The sequence below is a fragment of the Mixophyes fleayi genome, chromosome 10, assembly GCF_038048845.1.
Source record: "Mixophyes fleayi isolate aMixFle1 chromosome 10, aMixFle1.hap1, whole genome shotgun sequence".
Classification (NCBI taxonomy): domain Eukaryota; kingdom Metazoa; phylum Chordata; class Amphibia; order Anura; family Limnodynastidae; genus Mixophyes; species Mixophyes fleayi.
The window spans coordinates 15,703,912-15,720,980 of record NC_134411.1 but is presented as its reverse complement, the minus strand read 5'-3'; the positions used below and the strand labels follow the sequence as shown (position 1 = coordinate 15,720,980).

The following is a 17,069-nucleotide window of genomic DNA, read 5'->3' as shown; positions in this document are numbered from 1 at the left end:
GAAAAGGGCTCTTTCTGTGAAACACAGCATTGAGATGAGTGATGGTCTTTATGGTATGAAGGTTCACTGGGTGTTTATGAGATGGCAAATCGTCAGTAGTGGCTATGAAACCAGCAGCCAAGGTCGGAGCTTACTTACACTGGTGGGATGCAGAAGAGGCCTTTTTCTTTACAGCTTCCCTTCCATAAGAAACATATTGCAAGGTACAAGTAGCACAGGGGTGTGCTACTTACCAATATAGATGTTGGCACAGGAGTTGGACCCTGGTGCGCACACAGGAGCAGCAGGAATGTCTTAATGTGTACCGAGTTACATTAAACCAAGTATTTGAAGAACGGCATTAATTAAAGCAGTGGAGTTGTATGGAGTATTTAGTTTCCATGAGGGGTTTTGCACATGCCAGTGCTTTCCCCGTCAAACTCTGCAACATTAGGGCTATATGATTACATGAAGTAGCATAAAATTCAGGTGCAGCGTAGAAGTTGTCAAGACTTTGTTGTACAAGAGGAACAAATTGATTTAAGTCTTAACCATAGGAGCAGGAGACAGGGACCGACCACCTACAGAGGTTATCTGGAGAAGGGCAGGTCATCTTGAAGACCTCAGGCAGAGCAGTCCTCTCAAATAGACCTCAGGCACACAGGCTATGGCAGAGGATTTGTCCTCAGAGCAAAAGCCAGGCTGATAAATTTGTCCTCAGTGATGGAGGCCAGGGCAGAACATTTAACAGAAAGTTGTCCTCAGGTCTGGATGCCAGACAGGCGCAAGCTGGGAGAGGCGTGGCCGGGGGGCACACAGGCGGCCGCATCTCATGAAAAGGGATGCGGCCGCGTCAATGATGAGGCGGCCGCATCCCCTGTCATGTGATGCGGTATGCCGTATGCATGTCATCAGATGCGGCCGTGGGGGAAAGCATAGTATTTTGCAGCTGGGGGGCCTAATAGCGGCCTGACAGAGCGGCCGATGCCCCCCTGCCCCCCAGGCCAGCCCGCCCCTGATGCCAGAGCATAATATATGTCTTCACTCTCAAATGCCAAGGCACAAATCTCAAACACCTTTCACTGGGCAGTCATCTCAGACACCTCAGACTAAGCAGTCATCTCAGACAGATTGAACAAGGTACTCTGGCAGCCATCCAGTGACTGGGCACTCTGGCAGTTAGCCTGTGACTGGGCACTCTGGCAGTCAGCCAGTGACTGGGCACTCTGGCAGCCATCCAGTGACTGGGCACTCTGGCAGCCATCCAGTGACTGGGCACTCTGGCAGCCATCCAGTGACTGGGCACTCTGGGAACAAGCCAGTGACTGGGCACTCTGGAATTGAGTCCGTGTATTCTACATAAGCCATATCTTTCTATATCTTTCCCTTTTGTACCCCACAAACCGAGCTATATACTAATCTGAGCTATAAATGCATGAAAGGTTTACAAGCCTCTCCCCTAAGCCTACTCTCTTGCCCTGCCCATAGTCCCCAGCCTTGACAGCTCCCATTTTCCTTTAGTTCCTTCTTTTTCTCATTGGCACTTTAATGGACATCGGAGAAATCTGTGTTATCTTTGTCTTTACATTGTTGATGAATTGGTCTGATACTTAGCTTTGCCTCAATTCTGTGAAAACTTACGTTTTTGCCGGATTTAAGGCATAGCAACGTTTCATAAACTGGCCCCCAAGAGTTATTTCTTTTGCAAAACAGACAAAACATAGGGTAATCCAATCATAAATCAAATAACAATAAAAATTAAGATAGTATTAACAATATTGGTAGATATTTAAATATACTGTATATATTAATAAAAAAATATAATTTAAATTTTAATGTCCCAGCCTCCACCTACCCTAAATAGGCAGCTAATCACACTCCTTTTTTATAATTCATTCTATAACATCTATGTAACATCTAATTAAACATCTTAATATCTAATATAATTAAAAAAATAATATTGGTAGATATTTATATATACAGTATATACTAGTATAAAAAAAATGTCATTTCAATTTTAAAGTCCCGGCCTCCACCTCCCCTGAATAGCCGGCCAATCACACTCCTTTTTTAGAATTCATTTTATGAAATCTATAATAAATCTAATTTTATCTTTTTAATATTTAAAAAAATTGACAAAAATAATATTGATAGACATTTAAATATACTGTATATACTGGTAAAAGAATGTCATTTAAATTTTAAAGTTCCGGCCTCCACCTCCCCTAAATAGTCGGCCAATCACTCTCCTTTTTTAGAATTCATTCTATAATATCTATGTAATATCTAATCGAACATCTTAATATTTAATATAATTATAAAAATAATATTGTTAGACATTTAAATTGACTGTATATACTTAAACAGGAAAATGTAATTTCAATTTTAAAGTTCCGGCCTCCACCTCCCCTGAATAGCCGGCCAATCACACTCCTTTTTTTGGATCTTTTTTAGAATGTTTATCTTATTATTATTATTATTATTATTAATAATAATAATAATAATAATAATAATAATAATAATAACAACAACAACAGCAATAATAATATTAAAATTAAAAATAATAATATTTTATCTTAATCTTAATAATAATAATAATAATAATAATAATAATGATGATGATAATAACAACTAATCTTAACCTTAATAATATGTAATCTTAACCTTAATAATAATATTAAAATAATAATAATAACAGTAATAATAATAAAAATAATAATAATAAAGATAATAATAATAACTTAACTTAATAATAATAATAATAATAATAATAATAATAATAATAATACTATCTAATCTTAATGATAATAATATTAATAATAATAGTAATATTACATTTAATGATAATAATAATAATATCTAATCTTAATAATAATAATAATAATATATAATTTTAAACTTAATAATAATAAAAAATAATGTCTAATATATATTTTTTAATAATAATAATATTAATATAATTGTAATAATAATAATATCTTATTTTTATAATAATAATAATAATAATAATAATGATACTAATAATATATAATATTAACCATCATAATATCAAATCAATTTCATATCTAATATATTTACGATCTTCTAAATGCCATCTCTCTCCTCTTCATCCCGGGCTGTATTGTAAGCAAAACAAAAGAAAAGTTATTTTATGTAAACATTTACAGGTTTGTTCCCTGAAGAAGCAGGCTAATACAACTATATAATATTAACAATAATGGTTCCTATCAGGTTATTATATGTACAGTTATTTGTTACACTGTGAAATGAGTTATTAGTAAGAAATAAGGGGGCTCTGCTTTACTATAATGGTGGCTCACTGTTCTCTTAACACTTTATAGTCATCTTATTTCTGTAATCCAGAAGATGTTGTTAGTGAATGAAATAATTGATGATAACCGATGTCCTCATACTAACATGTTGGCTTTACCCACAATTGCATCTTAAGTCTGGTAAGTAATTTTCACCACTCACCACAGGGGTAGTGTACTAAACAGAGTGGGCAATAGGCTGTGATTTTAACCCTGGAGGTATTGGCTATTATTGGGAAAAACATCACAGTGGTCTGTTACTAAGGAAACCCTATGAAGTAATCCTGTTACTAAAATGTGACCTGTACACCAGTGCCTTTGGTGATGTCACAACTATAAACTTCAAAGGTGGCATTGATTGTCAGACCATGGTTTCCCCAGTGTCATTGGGGGTTGGATTATTGCTGCTTTCCAGAAGCTACTGATCTACAAGTACTACAAGTACCATAATACCCTCCATCAGTTACAAGAAAAAACTTACCCACATTTTATAAGTAGTCAATCTTGTAATATTGTTCAATTAATTTTTACACACACCCACCCCCAAAAATACATAATAAGAGAATTGTGACACTAAGATGAGCTCTGAGTTCCCATCTTTCAGATACAGCAGAAGGGATGGAAAATACTTGGACTTTTTCTAAACTCTATAAATGCTACAAGGAAAGTCCATATAAGAAACTCTCCTCTGTGCTTTGGAATAGAGGGTGGTTTTCTGTTTTATTTTTCTTTTGAGAAAGTGGTTCAGATTTATCTTAGTGAATTCAATCTGTCAGTTCAAGATTGGTCACACATAGATCAAGGGTCGGTATAACACACATAAGATAACACACAACACTGCTATATAAAATATTATCATATAGTTCATTACTGTATAATAATCAGAAAACACATTATTATATAATATCAGAGAAAGATCAGAGAAAAAGTGAGACAGGAGAGGAAAAGTGAAAACGTAATCAGGAAGGTAAAACTTCAATTGGTTCCCTACTTCAGGTAATGGGAGGAGGACCTTTTATTTGTTATATGTGTGGGGAGGTGTCAAAACAGAAGTTTGGTCAGTTTTATTGAATGAAAACAGATAAAATGATAAATACACCAGTGACTCTTACCCGTTAGTATGGTGATTGGCACAATAAGTGGACATCAGTGTCTTCTTATCCTCACCAGGTCAGATGTCAGATGTCTACTGCAGATTAGAGAAAATTAATGTTAGAAAACTGATCACATTTCTTTCCCCGTTAGTCTATATGGTGCTTCAGACCACAAGACAGTAACTACTGAGATATAGAGACACCGGTGAAATACAGACTGACATATAAAGACACATATTTACATATACTGAACATATTTACAATAACTACAAAGATACTACATACGCCAAGTGCTGTCTCTCCATCTTCACTTGTTGGGCTCCAGAGAACAAATGATGATGGGCGATGTTGTGCCAACATATATAACCTGGGCTAAGGAAGGGGCCACGTGTTCTTAATGCCGGCTGGATCTTCTATTGCACCAAAAGGCCAATCAACTGAGAGCTCTTGTTAGATGGACTCCAGGGCTTGTACCAGGCTGCTCCTGTGCGTGATGTTACTCCTTCACCGTCTGAGGAGGTAGCGATACCTTCACTGGTGGCTGCAGGCAGAAGAAATATCACATATATTTCACATGAATGAAATGAGGGAAAAGCTTCTGAACATATGAGGAAAATAGGCTCTGTCTGTAATAAGAGATAATATGCTCTGTTTTTAGCATATTCTTCTTTCCTTTACTATAAGCAATTATAATTCTTGTAAAAACTGAGCCTGACTATAAATAATGTAACCAGTTACAGCAGTGACATTATGTGTGCATGGAGTCATTGCTCTTTTACTTCTGCAGGATATGTGGTATTAAATGACCATTATATGGCAACACAATATAATGACAGCACCTATACCAGTGTTGGCTAACCTGTGACACTCCAGGTGTTGTGAAACTACAAGTCCCAGCATGCCCTTCCAGCAATAAGCTGCTATATATTTGCAAAGCATGCTGGGACTTGTAGTTTCCCAACACCTGGAGTGTCACAGGTTAGCCAACACTGACCTATACCCATTAAAGGGTGTAGTCTATATTTCTCATGGTTCACCCACTCTAATGAGGGAGATATCATCAGCAGGGGGTGAATATGATGTGCGTCCTGTACTTTTATATGTCTACAATTACATACTTAATTATGTATTGATAAAGATTATAGCAGCCCAATTTTCCATCTAGAGATTCACACAAATAGATTTAATAGTAAGTCATTAACAATAGGAACTGGATTCCCTGTTCAATACTCTCTTCCCCCACCTCATATGGTGTGAGGCAAGTATTTATCCATACTGTGTGCGTGCTTAAACCTGTTTTTGGCCTGAGAAGCAGCTTGCATTTACATATAAAATGCTGTTAGCCACACCACACACTATGGGCCTGATTTATCAAGGGTTGTATCTGCCGAATTTGAGCGCATCAAATACAAAATCACCCTGCACATGCCCAGATGCAGCAGATATGACCATGAATGCAATCCTGTATGCTGACAAGCAGAAGGGACACTTACTACTTTGCCATAGGAATGGTATCTACACTTTATCAGACATAGACTTTATTATTTTTTCTTTTTGCTTATTTGAGAGTGCGTATAGGTATATTGCATCAGGACTTGGTTATTGTACCTGTCTGAACCTATAATGTTATTAAGAGGCATCCTCCCCTACATACATGTACATGAAGTGTGATATAAATGGTATAAGTGTATATGTGAGAAGCTGGAGTTTGAGATAAGTGGAATGAAATAGTGTGAGAATAAATTGATCTGGTTCATGTATAGTGAATGTGAGTGGTATGGGACATAAATGGTATCTGAGGTTTATAGTGCTGTGAAGTTCCTATGATATATATATATATATATATATATATATACATATATATATATATATATATATATATATATATATATATATATATATATATATATATATATATCTCTATACATATCCACACCTCACATTACACACTGACCCACATACACAAAAAGTTATATATTTATACAACAGTTATTGACTGTGATGTATTGTATTAATATATCTATGCTAATAAAGTAAATGTAACTTGTTGATGTTGTATAATATACTTTGTTAATACGCTGTTTTATATTATATGTAATACTGTTGCAAAGAGAATGATAATTGGATTACAAAACATTTTACATGAAACTACATCTTGTGTGCAGTCTTTCCAGACAATATAAACATAAGCTTATGATATAAATATTGGTCCTGTGGATTTAAAGCAGAATACAAATTGTATTGCTTGGGTTAAACCTGAACTACCTTTGCAAAAAGTTTGCTGATGGTAATATTTATACATATTTCTATATAAGTTATTAAATGGTCATTAGCATATTTGCCAGACTATTAGTTACTTCCCCTTTACCTTGTATACATTTCAGCTCTGCACACTTACTTTGCCGGGTATGTATGGGGGTTGTATACGAAGAGCTTCTAGCTCCTCCCAATCAATGTCCCGGAAGAACGGATGTTGTCGAATTAAACCGTTCAAACCCAGACGTTTTTGAGGGTCGGCGCACAGGAGCTAAAAATAGCAATAAGAACATAGTTAAAGGATTGATCCCTTATATCTACATATCTGAGAACAATGTAATTCAGTAATATGTTTTCAGAGAATGTGAATCTAGTTTAGGACAAATGTAGGATAAAATATTTCAATTGTAAAGTGAATCCTGTAGCACTGATTGATGTGGATTGGAGTTGGTTTGAGCCATAAATGATTTACGAGCATCAGAAAAGTGGAACCAATAAAAGTAATCTGACATATGTGATACAGTTTCTCCATATATATTTCTTTTTTGCTTTACAGAAAAGTAATGCAGGCTCCTATTTGCACCATATACACCTCAGATATATGCAACAGCTAAGATACCTGCATCTAACATAGATGTAATAGACTTTCAATTGCTACAGTGCTATTTACAATATAGTACTGTGTCCGTATTATGTGTAATACACATTGATGCTCAGATACTGCTGATTACACAGTGTATGTATAATGTGTGTCTAATCCACATGTATATAGTGAGGGCTGGAGTATGTGCACTGAGAGAAATGATTATTGATATAGAGCTGTTCAATAAAATCATTGTATAGAGTTATATTTGCAATGGCTGATCCATCACACAGTTACTAATTATTTCACTATCAGGAAACAAAGATGTATTTGCAGTGTGAGTATTGGTATAAATTCAGATACACAGAGGATCTCTATGACCCTGTTCCTCCATAGAAGGATTTTGTATCACTTATCAGTGTGTATGGGGGGAATACCACCACCCACTGGAAAAATTGGGGAGCTACACAACACCACAGCCAACTGTTACATACACACCCCGTTTAATAGGAACCTTACGTATGCTCAGTAACATCCCCAATGCTGCAGAGCGTGCAGGGGAAAAACATGACGTCACTTCCGTTACACATTTTCAGCTCCCCTAATGCTTTTTTCTAGGTGTTGGCAAAGAAATTTAATTTCAATAATAGATGCTGACCAATGGGACACAATATTGATAGTATCTTTGTATCTAGTACTGTATACTATATATCTATTCTCATTCACCTCCTCAATGATGTCCCTTGTTGTTAGACTGAGGTTGAAGCCTGGCAAAGTCGAGAGCTGGCAGACGAACGGGGACTCTCCAGTTGTCATTTGGAACAGTACAACACCAAAGGAGAACCAGTCTACCCCGGTGTTGTACGTCTGTCCTAAGAGCATCTGCAGATAAGATGAAAACAGATCATTAGATTAGAATTTTTAATAAACAGGAATATATAGAACTGGTCAGTGATCACTGCACAATAGTCACATACAGATACACACAGGATAAACAGTGCATGATACTGTGTGGAAGTAAATTGGTAAGTACAAATAGATGTGTTTAAATCCCCCTCGAAATACTTGTACTACCATACAAATGTAATGTATGGAAAGACTGCAGTGCTTGTAGTGTATACACATTTAAGTCCGGTTCTAAACTTGGGCAATTTGAAAATTGCACCCACCACATGGTAATGATGGCTCACCGAGTGCTGACCCCAAAATGACAGGAGGTAAATATGGAGGAATGAGTAGAAATGTGTCGGTCTTTACTCCATATTTGCCTTAGCATATAGACCCCATATATATGAATAGAACTAATATACTAAACACCTCACCTCTGGGGCAATGTAGCCGCGTGTTCCTGCATATCCGGTGGCCCCTTCGGTCTTATTCACAGCCAGCCCAAAGTCAGCGATCTTAATGTGGCCTCCTCCATCAATCAGGATGTTCTCTGGTTTTACATCTCTGTAACAATGACATTTATAATTGTTTTCCTCTTTATGTGTTTGGACATAGACAATATAAATTGTAAGTATCATAAATAACTAAGCCTCTTTTACAGATGTCAAAACACGAACCTCCCACAGCACAAATGCCTTTTGCACCTGTCTGGATTAGGGTATTCCTCTGTATTGTTTATCATACTTGCCAACTCTCCCGGATTGTCCGGGAGACTCCCGCATTTTGCGAGAGTCTCCCGGACGAGTGTGGCAATCTCCCTGATAGGAAGGGGGAAAAATTTAGTTTAAACGCCGCGATTCACCCGGAATCGCGGCGTTTAGCCCCGCCCCCACTGTAAAATGACGCGATTTGCGTCATTCCGTCACGGGGGCGGGGCCAAAATGACGCGATTTCGCAGCCCCGCCCCCTGCACGCCCACGTCCCAGCCGGCATCTCCCGGAAAAAGAAAAAAAAATGTTGGCAAGTATGTTGTTTATGTGTGCACAGAATGTGCCCTCCCTGTAATATAGTCACTTGTACTTATATAATTATACAGTGTATAACGGCTGAATCAGGCCGCCCTAGGCTAATATTCTCATATCACCCCCTAATCCATGACAACAGGCTAATGGTAGAAACAAGCACGTCCTTAATTTAAATCCAGCTTCCTTCACCAGCCCCCACAACTGATGTTTACTTTACATATTCTCCAACCTCAGCTCGACTTGGCTTTTTAATTGGGTCGTTGCAATCTTGTCACACATTTCATTATAATCAGTAGTGACAGAGGTGGGAACGAGCGCTACTGAGGGTGAAGGGATGAAGGTGGAGGTGGTGAGGGGGATGTTGCAGCGGTCATCATACTTGTCTCTCCAACTATACTCAGTGCCAGTGCCGGCTCCAGAACAGGATGATAGGGACGATCCGCTCACCCGCTAGCCGGTGGTAATCACTTACGTGACTACCACTACACGGACAACGACTTACCCGACTTCATAAGGCAGAATCCGGGAATCACGATAGTATGTTAACGGCGAAGGTTTCAAATCACTACTTGGCACAATTGCGAACAATGCAAAAGTCGGCAGACAGAAAGTCATGTGACTTTCTTGGAGTATACTATTATTAAGGGTGTTAAATGTTTAAAGAAGGGAGCCGCCGAATGGACAATATTTAACACCAACCCTTCTACTTTGTCCGTTTTGCAGCTCCTTGCTTTACTCATTTAACACCCCTAAGATTAGTATACTCCAAGAAAGTCACATGACTTTCTGTCTGTCGGCTTCTGCATTGTTCGTGATTGTGACAAGTAGTGATTTGCAACCTTCGCTGTTAGCATACTTTTGTCATTCCCACATTCTGCCCTCTAGAGTCGGGTAACTCATTGTCACTGTAGTAGTAGTCGGAGACACGTACCCAACCCCCGCTAGCATGGGCAGGCTGTCTGCGGACGTATACTGTGTACATGTGCCTGGCGGCTGAAAAAACAGAGAATTCTACCCAGCCACTCAGTGATAGAGAGGGGAGGGTTCTACTAAATCGCCCCCCCCCACCCTGAAAAAAATCTATAACCGCCCCGGTTCAAGTGCCTACCAGCTGATGACTGAGTGACTGTCTTTGCCATGGGAATGCATCAAGAATAAAAGCTTACTACAGTTTTTTTCATGTTTTCTTTTTACTTTGAACAACAACTATTCTCTTATATTTTAAAAAGATCATCATTGTACCTCCCTGTCACAATTTTGCACCCTTGGATAATTGGACCATCAGGCCTGTTAGTATAGGACAATCAGCTTTTAGGCCCCACATAAACAGTTTAACATACACATCAATAGCACAAATGTCACTTTCCTGCATATTTGTATTGATTGGAATACTAGTATTAAATGAACATGATTGCAAAAACAATCATAATACTAACATATAGCACTTAATGCACTGCTAACTGTTGTGTGTTTTATAAAGTTTCAAAATGAATCGAATTAACGACTCCAGGAATGGGAAGGAAATTGCCCTGTTAATAATTAATCTGTTCTCTTATTCTGTACTCTTTCTTCTGTTAAATTTACATCTAATACAAAGTGTCACATTTATTGAGGTGACAAATCTAAGGGTCTATTTACTATTACACAGCGGTAATACTCAGTATATTTTAATGCACAACTCAGCGATACATAATGTAGAACCACTGATAGTCACTATGTCGGGGCTGCTCAGGGAGCCTCAGGGAAGACCCCCCTCCTACACAAACTGATCTTACTGTTCACCAGCAGCTTTCTCTGGATTTTTGGCCTATTGCAGTTTGTTAAATAGACCCCTAAGACTGGACGCAATAAACTATTGAAATGAAAAAGCCTCCAGGAATTAGTGAAACGAGTTAAGGAGAGTTTTAAGCAAATCATTTCCCATTGTAAGAGCCGCCATTGCTGGGAAGGTCATGTACATGGTAATGCCAGTAGTAAGATTTCTACTCTGTTTATTATAATGAGGAAACTAATGTAGATACCGATGTATGAAGCCCTTCAAATGGAGATGCTGGAGGCCGGAGACCAATTCCGCAGCGTAGAATCTGTTAAGGAAGAAATGTGAAATGTAAAATGACTGTAAAGTCCCAGATCCTGTATTAGGTGAGAATTTCTTGCATACAGAATTAGTTGTGTACATGGGATGTATAGTTACAGGGTAATTGGGGAGATTTTTACTATCTTGAGGACTGTTGTACAAATGTGTAATCTCTCTACATCCATTATTATATATCTCTAACTTACACCTACTGGTTTTATTATTCTCACACATAGAGGTTGTTCAAGGGAAAAGGAAAATGTTGATAAAATCATTTGGGTCCAGTGCAGGTAAAAGTACTGAGGGCAGAGTGCAAATCATCTCAGTGCAGTACAGCTAATGTCATATTTTAGGACAATAAGACACAGTTTTAAAACTCTAAATCAGGACTTAAAAAGAAGCTTGTGTTTTATGGTCTGAATGTACAAGGCCGCCAATGTATAGTTACTATAGTGCAAGCTGTTTGCTTTCTCCTACTATAGCCAAGTCGTTTAAACAACTATTCTGCCACTACATGTAGTACTATAATGTATCACATTCTCCATACTGTGATCTCCTGTGTCTCAGATTTTCACTCACACACAGGGCCGTAACTAGGGCTGTGCGATAGGGGCGACCGCCCAGGGCGCAACGCTGAAGGGGGGCGCAATTTAGGAATATTTTAGGTTAATTTGGTTAAAATTGAGGGCTAGGGGGGCGCCATTTGTCTTTCTCGCCCAGGGCGCTAGAATTCTAAGTTACGGCTCTGCTCACACACAATTACTCTCTGAGGCACACGTCAGCTCATTAATAAGTCTTACGTTGCCGTGCTGATGTCAAGACGGCCTCTTCTATCCAGGAGCTGTTCCAGGTCTCCTCCACAGGCGTACTCCATGACGAAGCACAAAGCGTCCTATCACAGACAGTAGAGATTAACACATTTACTATTCACTCTAGTACAGTCTTTCCTTTTACTGCTCTGTGTCTTCAAAATCTACAGTAGGCACAAAACTCTGCATCGCCTATTACAAAGTGGTAATTAATTTATCAGATTATAAATAGATGGGGAACTTGTACCATAGATGCAGCTAAAATATTACATTATCATTACATTATCTGACATATTTTAAATTCAGCTGTGACAATGTAAATGTTTGGAAATAACCCCGAAAAATGTACTAGGCCATCAACACAACCTCCAACATAACAGTGTGGTCTAGACACAGCAAACAAATGTAACACAAAATGTATGTATCCCTGAACTCATCTGCCGGCTTGTGCACTGTGTGTATATATATATGGACACGGCCACATAATCCATACATTTGTCCAGGGACATTATACTATCTGATAGGTGGTTATAATTTCTCTGTTGGTCCTTCCTGTCTGGGACTCATACATTTCGGTATAATAAAACATGTCCTCACTAAGACCAGACTACTAATGTTCCAGACTCTTCATTACATAACGTTTTATATATTCTGCTTCTTAAGCTGCTTGTTCCTCCAAGGCTGCCACATCAGCTCATGTTGTGGTCATTTAAGTATCACACTTGGATAAAAGTCTCAGTAATATATCATTCTATTTATTTTAAGAGAGATTCTTTAAAATCTGTGAGGATAGAAATGTTCACCATGAGGACACTATTGTAACTTTTAATTAGCATGTCCTCATGATGGGCCAATTGTCCTGCTGGGTTCTGTCCCTCTCTGCAAAGCCTCCATCCTCATACAGATAACCTGGCGCTCGTTATAAAAGCAGATTGACAAAAGCCGCTCTTGCTCTGCTCTGTGATACGTTTGCTCGCTATATATGGGATCCCCTTTAGAGTAATAGAGAGGGAGCACCGCACAATAACACAAATCATTTAAATCTAATGTCCCCAATTTTCACCAACTACCATTGTTATAAATCCTCAGGAAGTCTCCCTCAGGCACAGGGAGCAGAATCATAAGAACAGCACAGAGCATTCACCTGACCACAAGGTACATTGTAACATTCATGGGAATACCTTGGTCCGGAAGGTCAGATAGCCGCGGAGTAAAAATTGACTTCCGCAGGCCTCTTCCAGGACCTTCTTCTCCACCAGGGCTTTCTCCTCTTCTGCTGATGTCATGGCTCTCTTCCTCAAGATCTTAATAGCCACCTCCGTCTTGGTGACTGGTTCAGAGGCCAGCAGTACCTGTATGTGATAGAGAGATATAAATATGTTACAGGGTCAGGTGCACAAGTGGCTGCTCTTATATATATGTAGCAGGGATGTATATGATGGGACAGAGAGAAGAAGAGATGTTACAGGGTCAGGAATTCAAGGGTCTAGATAGATAGATAGATAGATAGATAGATAGATACAGCAGGGCTACAGGTAGTGGGACAGAGAGATAAAGAGATGTTAGAAGCAGCATCCTGAATATATATATATATATATATATATATATATATATATATATATATATATATATATATATATAGTGAAAACAAATGTACTATTTAGAGTCAGTGGACCCATTCCATATAGATAAAATCAGTTGTTACTCCTAAATATGACTGCAAGTTGTGAATGACAGCTGGTTGGAGAGTCTGTCCTGAGCCCACTCACAGTCATACTGTTACCTATGAAGAAGACACCAAGCTGAGGGACTCAGTGGTTGGAATAATATCTCCCAACTGACAGAGGTCCTGGGCAGGGAACCCCCCAGTTCTGGTAGTTGGGGAAGGAAGTTTCTGTGACTGAGCTGCTTATAAAGAGTAGTTATTTTATAATGGTTTAATTGATTTTTAATGTGTTGTGTAAATGAAATGTAAATAATTGTTATATCATAGTAGTTATTTACTGGTTATTATCATGTCTCTTTGTTCCTGTCTTTATATAGACAGAGAGCATCTAGCCAGGTACTAATTATAAACACTGACAGGATTCTACTACCTAATATATTAAAGAAGAGGAGCATCAAAACCTTACAATTAATATATTTAAAACACGTTGTGCTACAGACATGTATTTCTTCATCATGTTCCCTGAAGAGTTTAGGATGATTTATTGGGTATTTGAGTCACATGTACATAGAGTACTGTATGTAGCCGTCTTACATGTACATTCACCTATAGAACTTTGTCATTTACAGTACAGCTAAATCTACCTGACAACATAGTGGCTGGATAATCACATATTTTCTGATCAGTAGAAAATAACAATTACAGTTTTGGTGCTTTCTTATACACAGAATAAATTATAAGTGTGCATATGTATTAAGGCAGAATAGATAACCCATAATAATCATCTCAGAACAAAATAGAATTCATGAAACTTACAACTCCGAAGCCGCCCTGGCCCAATACACGTTGGAAATTGAAACGCTTGTTGCCTGGAGAGACGCTCCCGCGGCTGGCTGACGAAACACCGCTTCCTCCTTGGGGAGTAAAATAAGGGATAGATTATTCATTTATTGTTTAGCAAGACTGCAAAGGTGATGTTAGTTATACCTGAACTGGGTTACCTGGGAACAATTATTTTTTAAATTATTAATATTGTAATAGCAATACATGATACATATATGACAACATCTGATTTTTCTATTGTGTTTTTGATTAAATATGTTTATATTTATAAATATATTAAAGTATATATATTTTTAATGCATGTCCCATACAAAACTGTGTAATCTTGGGATTTTTTTCCTTTATCAACTTTTTCTTTTTTAACCTTTAAATCAGTATTTGAATAGTATCAGACAACACAAACACACACACACACACACACACACACACACACACACACACACACACACACCATGTCAGTGTCTGACTACTGTACTAACAGTTCTCATCAGATACCTTAAAGGGGATGATAACCTCAGCAGAATTGTATTATTTACACAATCAGATGAAAGGTTAGACAAGATTGGGGTGCCCCTGGCCAAACAGGGAGTCACAGGAATATATGTGTCATGAGTGACCCTCTTCAGCCAAGAATGACGAGCCCCATGGTCGATGGAGTTATACAATACATTGTTATAGGTAACTCCAGACAAGATAATTGCTGAACCTTTCTGGTCCCAGCTAGTAGTACCAAGGAGGGACCCCCAACATTCAGGAGATTCTCGCTCTGCTCCCCTCAATGTATTATATAAATGATGACAACCAGGAGAAATGTGACTTCTCACCAGCTGGATGCAGGATGTGGGAGATATCTGACTGGATGAGTTACTCACTTGGAGACTATAATGAGGGGCCTGCGGAGAGGACTGTGTATCTAGATTTAATGAGAACATTATACAAAAGCTGATTGTACCCAATGAGTTAGATTCAGATTAGATGCGCTGGGTTACAGCACCTTTTTGTTGTGCACCAGTCTTCATAAATGTTCCTAAAAATGTTTAGTGTAATACTTTATTCATTATTTAATTAATGCATTAAATATTTAATTAATTACATTTATTCAGTGATTTCCTCACTGCTACTCATGTCACATATTTCATTAATTTACTATAAGTAACTAAAAAAAATTAACGTCATTGATTTTATTTTTCATTTTAAATATCTGTAATGCCTGAATAACTGTAGTAAGTAACTCTTAAGATATGAAATATAAAGAAATACCCCCAATATTGTTGATACTGAAACATTTTCAATATACAAAATTGGCCATGTAAAGTATTATTTAAATATACCAGACATTCAACTACATTTTTGGCTTTACCTATCACTGCTGGGGTATTACAAGTACTCCTTACTTAAAATTTTTTTTGCCTATAGATACTGCCTTCCCCTCTGTACCTGGTCTTGGCTGATCACCATCTAATTCCTCGGCCTTGCTCTCTTCTCTCTTCTTCCCATGGTCATCCTCAGGACATGAGGATACCGCCTTCCCCTCTGTACCTGGTCTTGGCTGATCACCATCTAATTCCTCGGCCTTGCTCTCTTCTCTCTTCCTCTTCTTCTCATGGTCATCCTCAGGACTTGAGGATACCGCCTTCCTCTCTGTACCTGGTCTTGGCTGATCACCATCTAATTCCTCGGCCTTGCTCTCTTCTCTCTTCCTCTTCTTCTCATGGTCATCCTCAGGACTTGTCCTCTTCTTCTTTGGCTCCGCTGTCTCTTTCTTCTGTCCCTTTCTGCTCCTCTTCCTTCCTTCCATCTTCTTGTTCTCCTCCGATAGCTTCTGCTTCACTTCACCAGACTCCATTAAAGTTGAGTTGTGTCTTATAACTGCCGCTCACAACTCTGAAAATAAACATCTCCGTTGCCATGACTACAGGTACGTGATATCAGCAGGAGGATGGAATCCTGTGATGTCAGCGGTCTCACGGCTCCCTGTATACACTGCAATGTATTTATTATGAGGGAGGATCTGTGATTTGATGGGTAGAGGAATTTGTGGCTGGATTTTATTTTATGTATAAAGATTTAGTCAATATAATTTACAATGTATATATTGGAGGTGGTTTTCGATGCCCAACTTTTATTCACTAGGCCATAATGTTATTCACTAGATCAAATATGTTTGAATGTCTGGTTCTCTCATTGCTTTTTACAAGAGGTACCTATCAATGGGAAACTCTTTATAACCCCCTTTTAATATGCAATTGCCATTGAGTTTTTATCTGTGCATTAGACAATCGGTCAGAGTGTTAAGGAAAAACAGCCTAACTTAACTCACTGATCCTCCACCTAAACTTGCTCTGGTCTACATTATTACAGTGGATGGTACATTATTTGGTCTCAAAATTAGTAATAAAAAGGGTCATATTGTCTTAATTAATGTATCATTTGGCTCAGACCTAGTGACTCAGCAACCCTTACAATGGGCTGCTCAGCTAACCTATGAACCTCCAATACTTTAAAGATAAGACACTTTTGCAGTTTATATAAATAAAG

General features: G+C 38.1%; 1 protein-coding gene and 1 long non-coding RNA gene across 3 annotated transcripts in view; both read right to left on the bottom strand.

Annotated features, from left to right (window-relative positions):
• Window positions 1–3,041: 3,041 nt before the first annotated feature.
• Window positions 3,042–4,825, bottom strand: LOC142103773 (uncharacterized). Its single transcript, XR_012679432.1, has 3 exons — window positions 4,670–4,825; window positions 4,403–4,479; window positions 3,042–3,095 (listed from the first exon to the last, which is right to left on the bottom strand). It is a non-coding gene; the product is annotated as an uncharacterized LOC142103773 (long non-coding RNA).
• Window positions 4,826–4,832: 7 nt separating this feature from the next.
• LOC142103771 (protein kinase C theta type-like) overlaps window positions 4,833–17,069 on the bottom strand; it is a 51,793-nt gene continuing 39,556 nt past the window's right edge. Inside the window, exons 1-8 of one of the 2 annotated variants that reach the window (XM_075187966.1) lie at window positions 14,505–14,632; window positions 13,204–13,374; window positions 12,014–12,105; window positions 11,158–11,220; window positions 8,546–8,675; window positions 7,950–8,105; window positions 6,783–6,911; window positions 4,833–4,925 (exon numbers count right to left, since the gene is read on the bottom strand). In XM_075187966.1, the coding sequence (XP_075044067.1) occupies window positions 4,881–4,925; window positions 6,783–6,911; window positions 7,950–8,105; window positions 8,546–8,675; window positions 11,158–11,220; window positions 12,014–12,105; window positions 13,204–13,308 (720 nt within the window). In that variant the 5' untranslated portion in view covers window positions 13,309–13,374; window positions 14,505–14,632 and the 3' untranslated portion in view covers window positions 4,833–4,880. Of the gene's footprint in view, window positions 4,926–6,782; window positions 6,912–7,949; window positions 8,106–8,545; window positions 8,676–11,157; window positions 11,221–12,013; window positions 12,106–13,203; window positions 13,375–14,504; window positions 14,633–17,069 lie in introns of those variants that run through there. The other variant, XM_075187967.1, reaches the window with a different exon arrangement.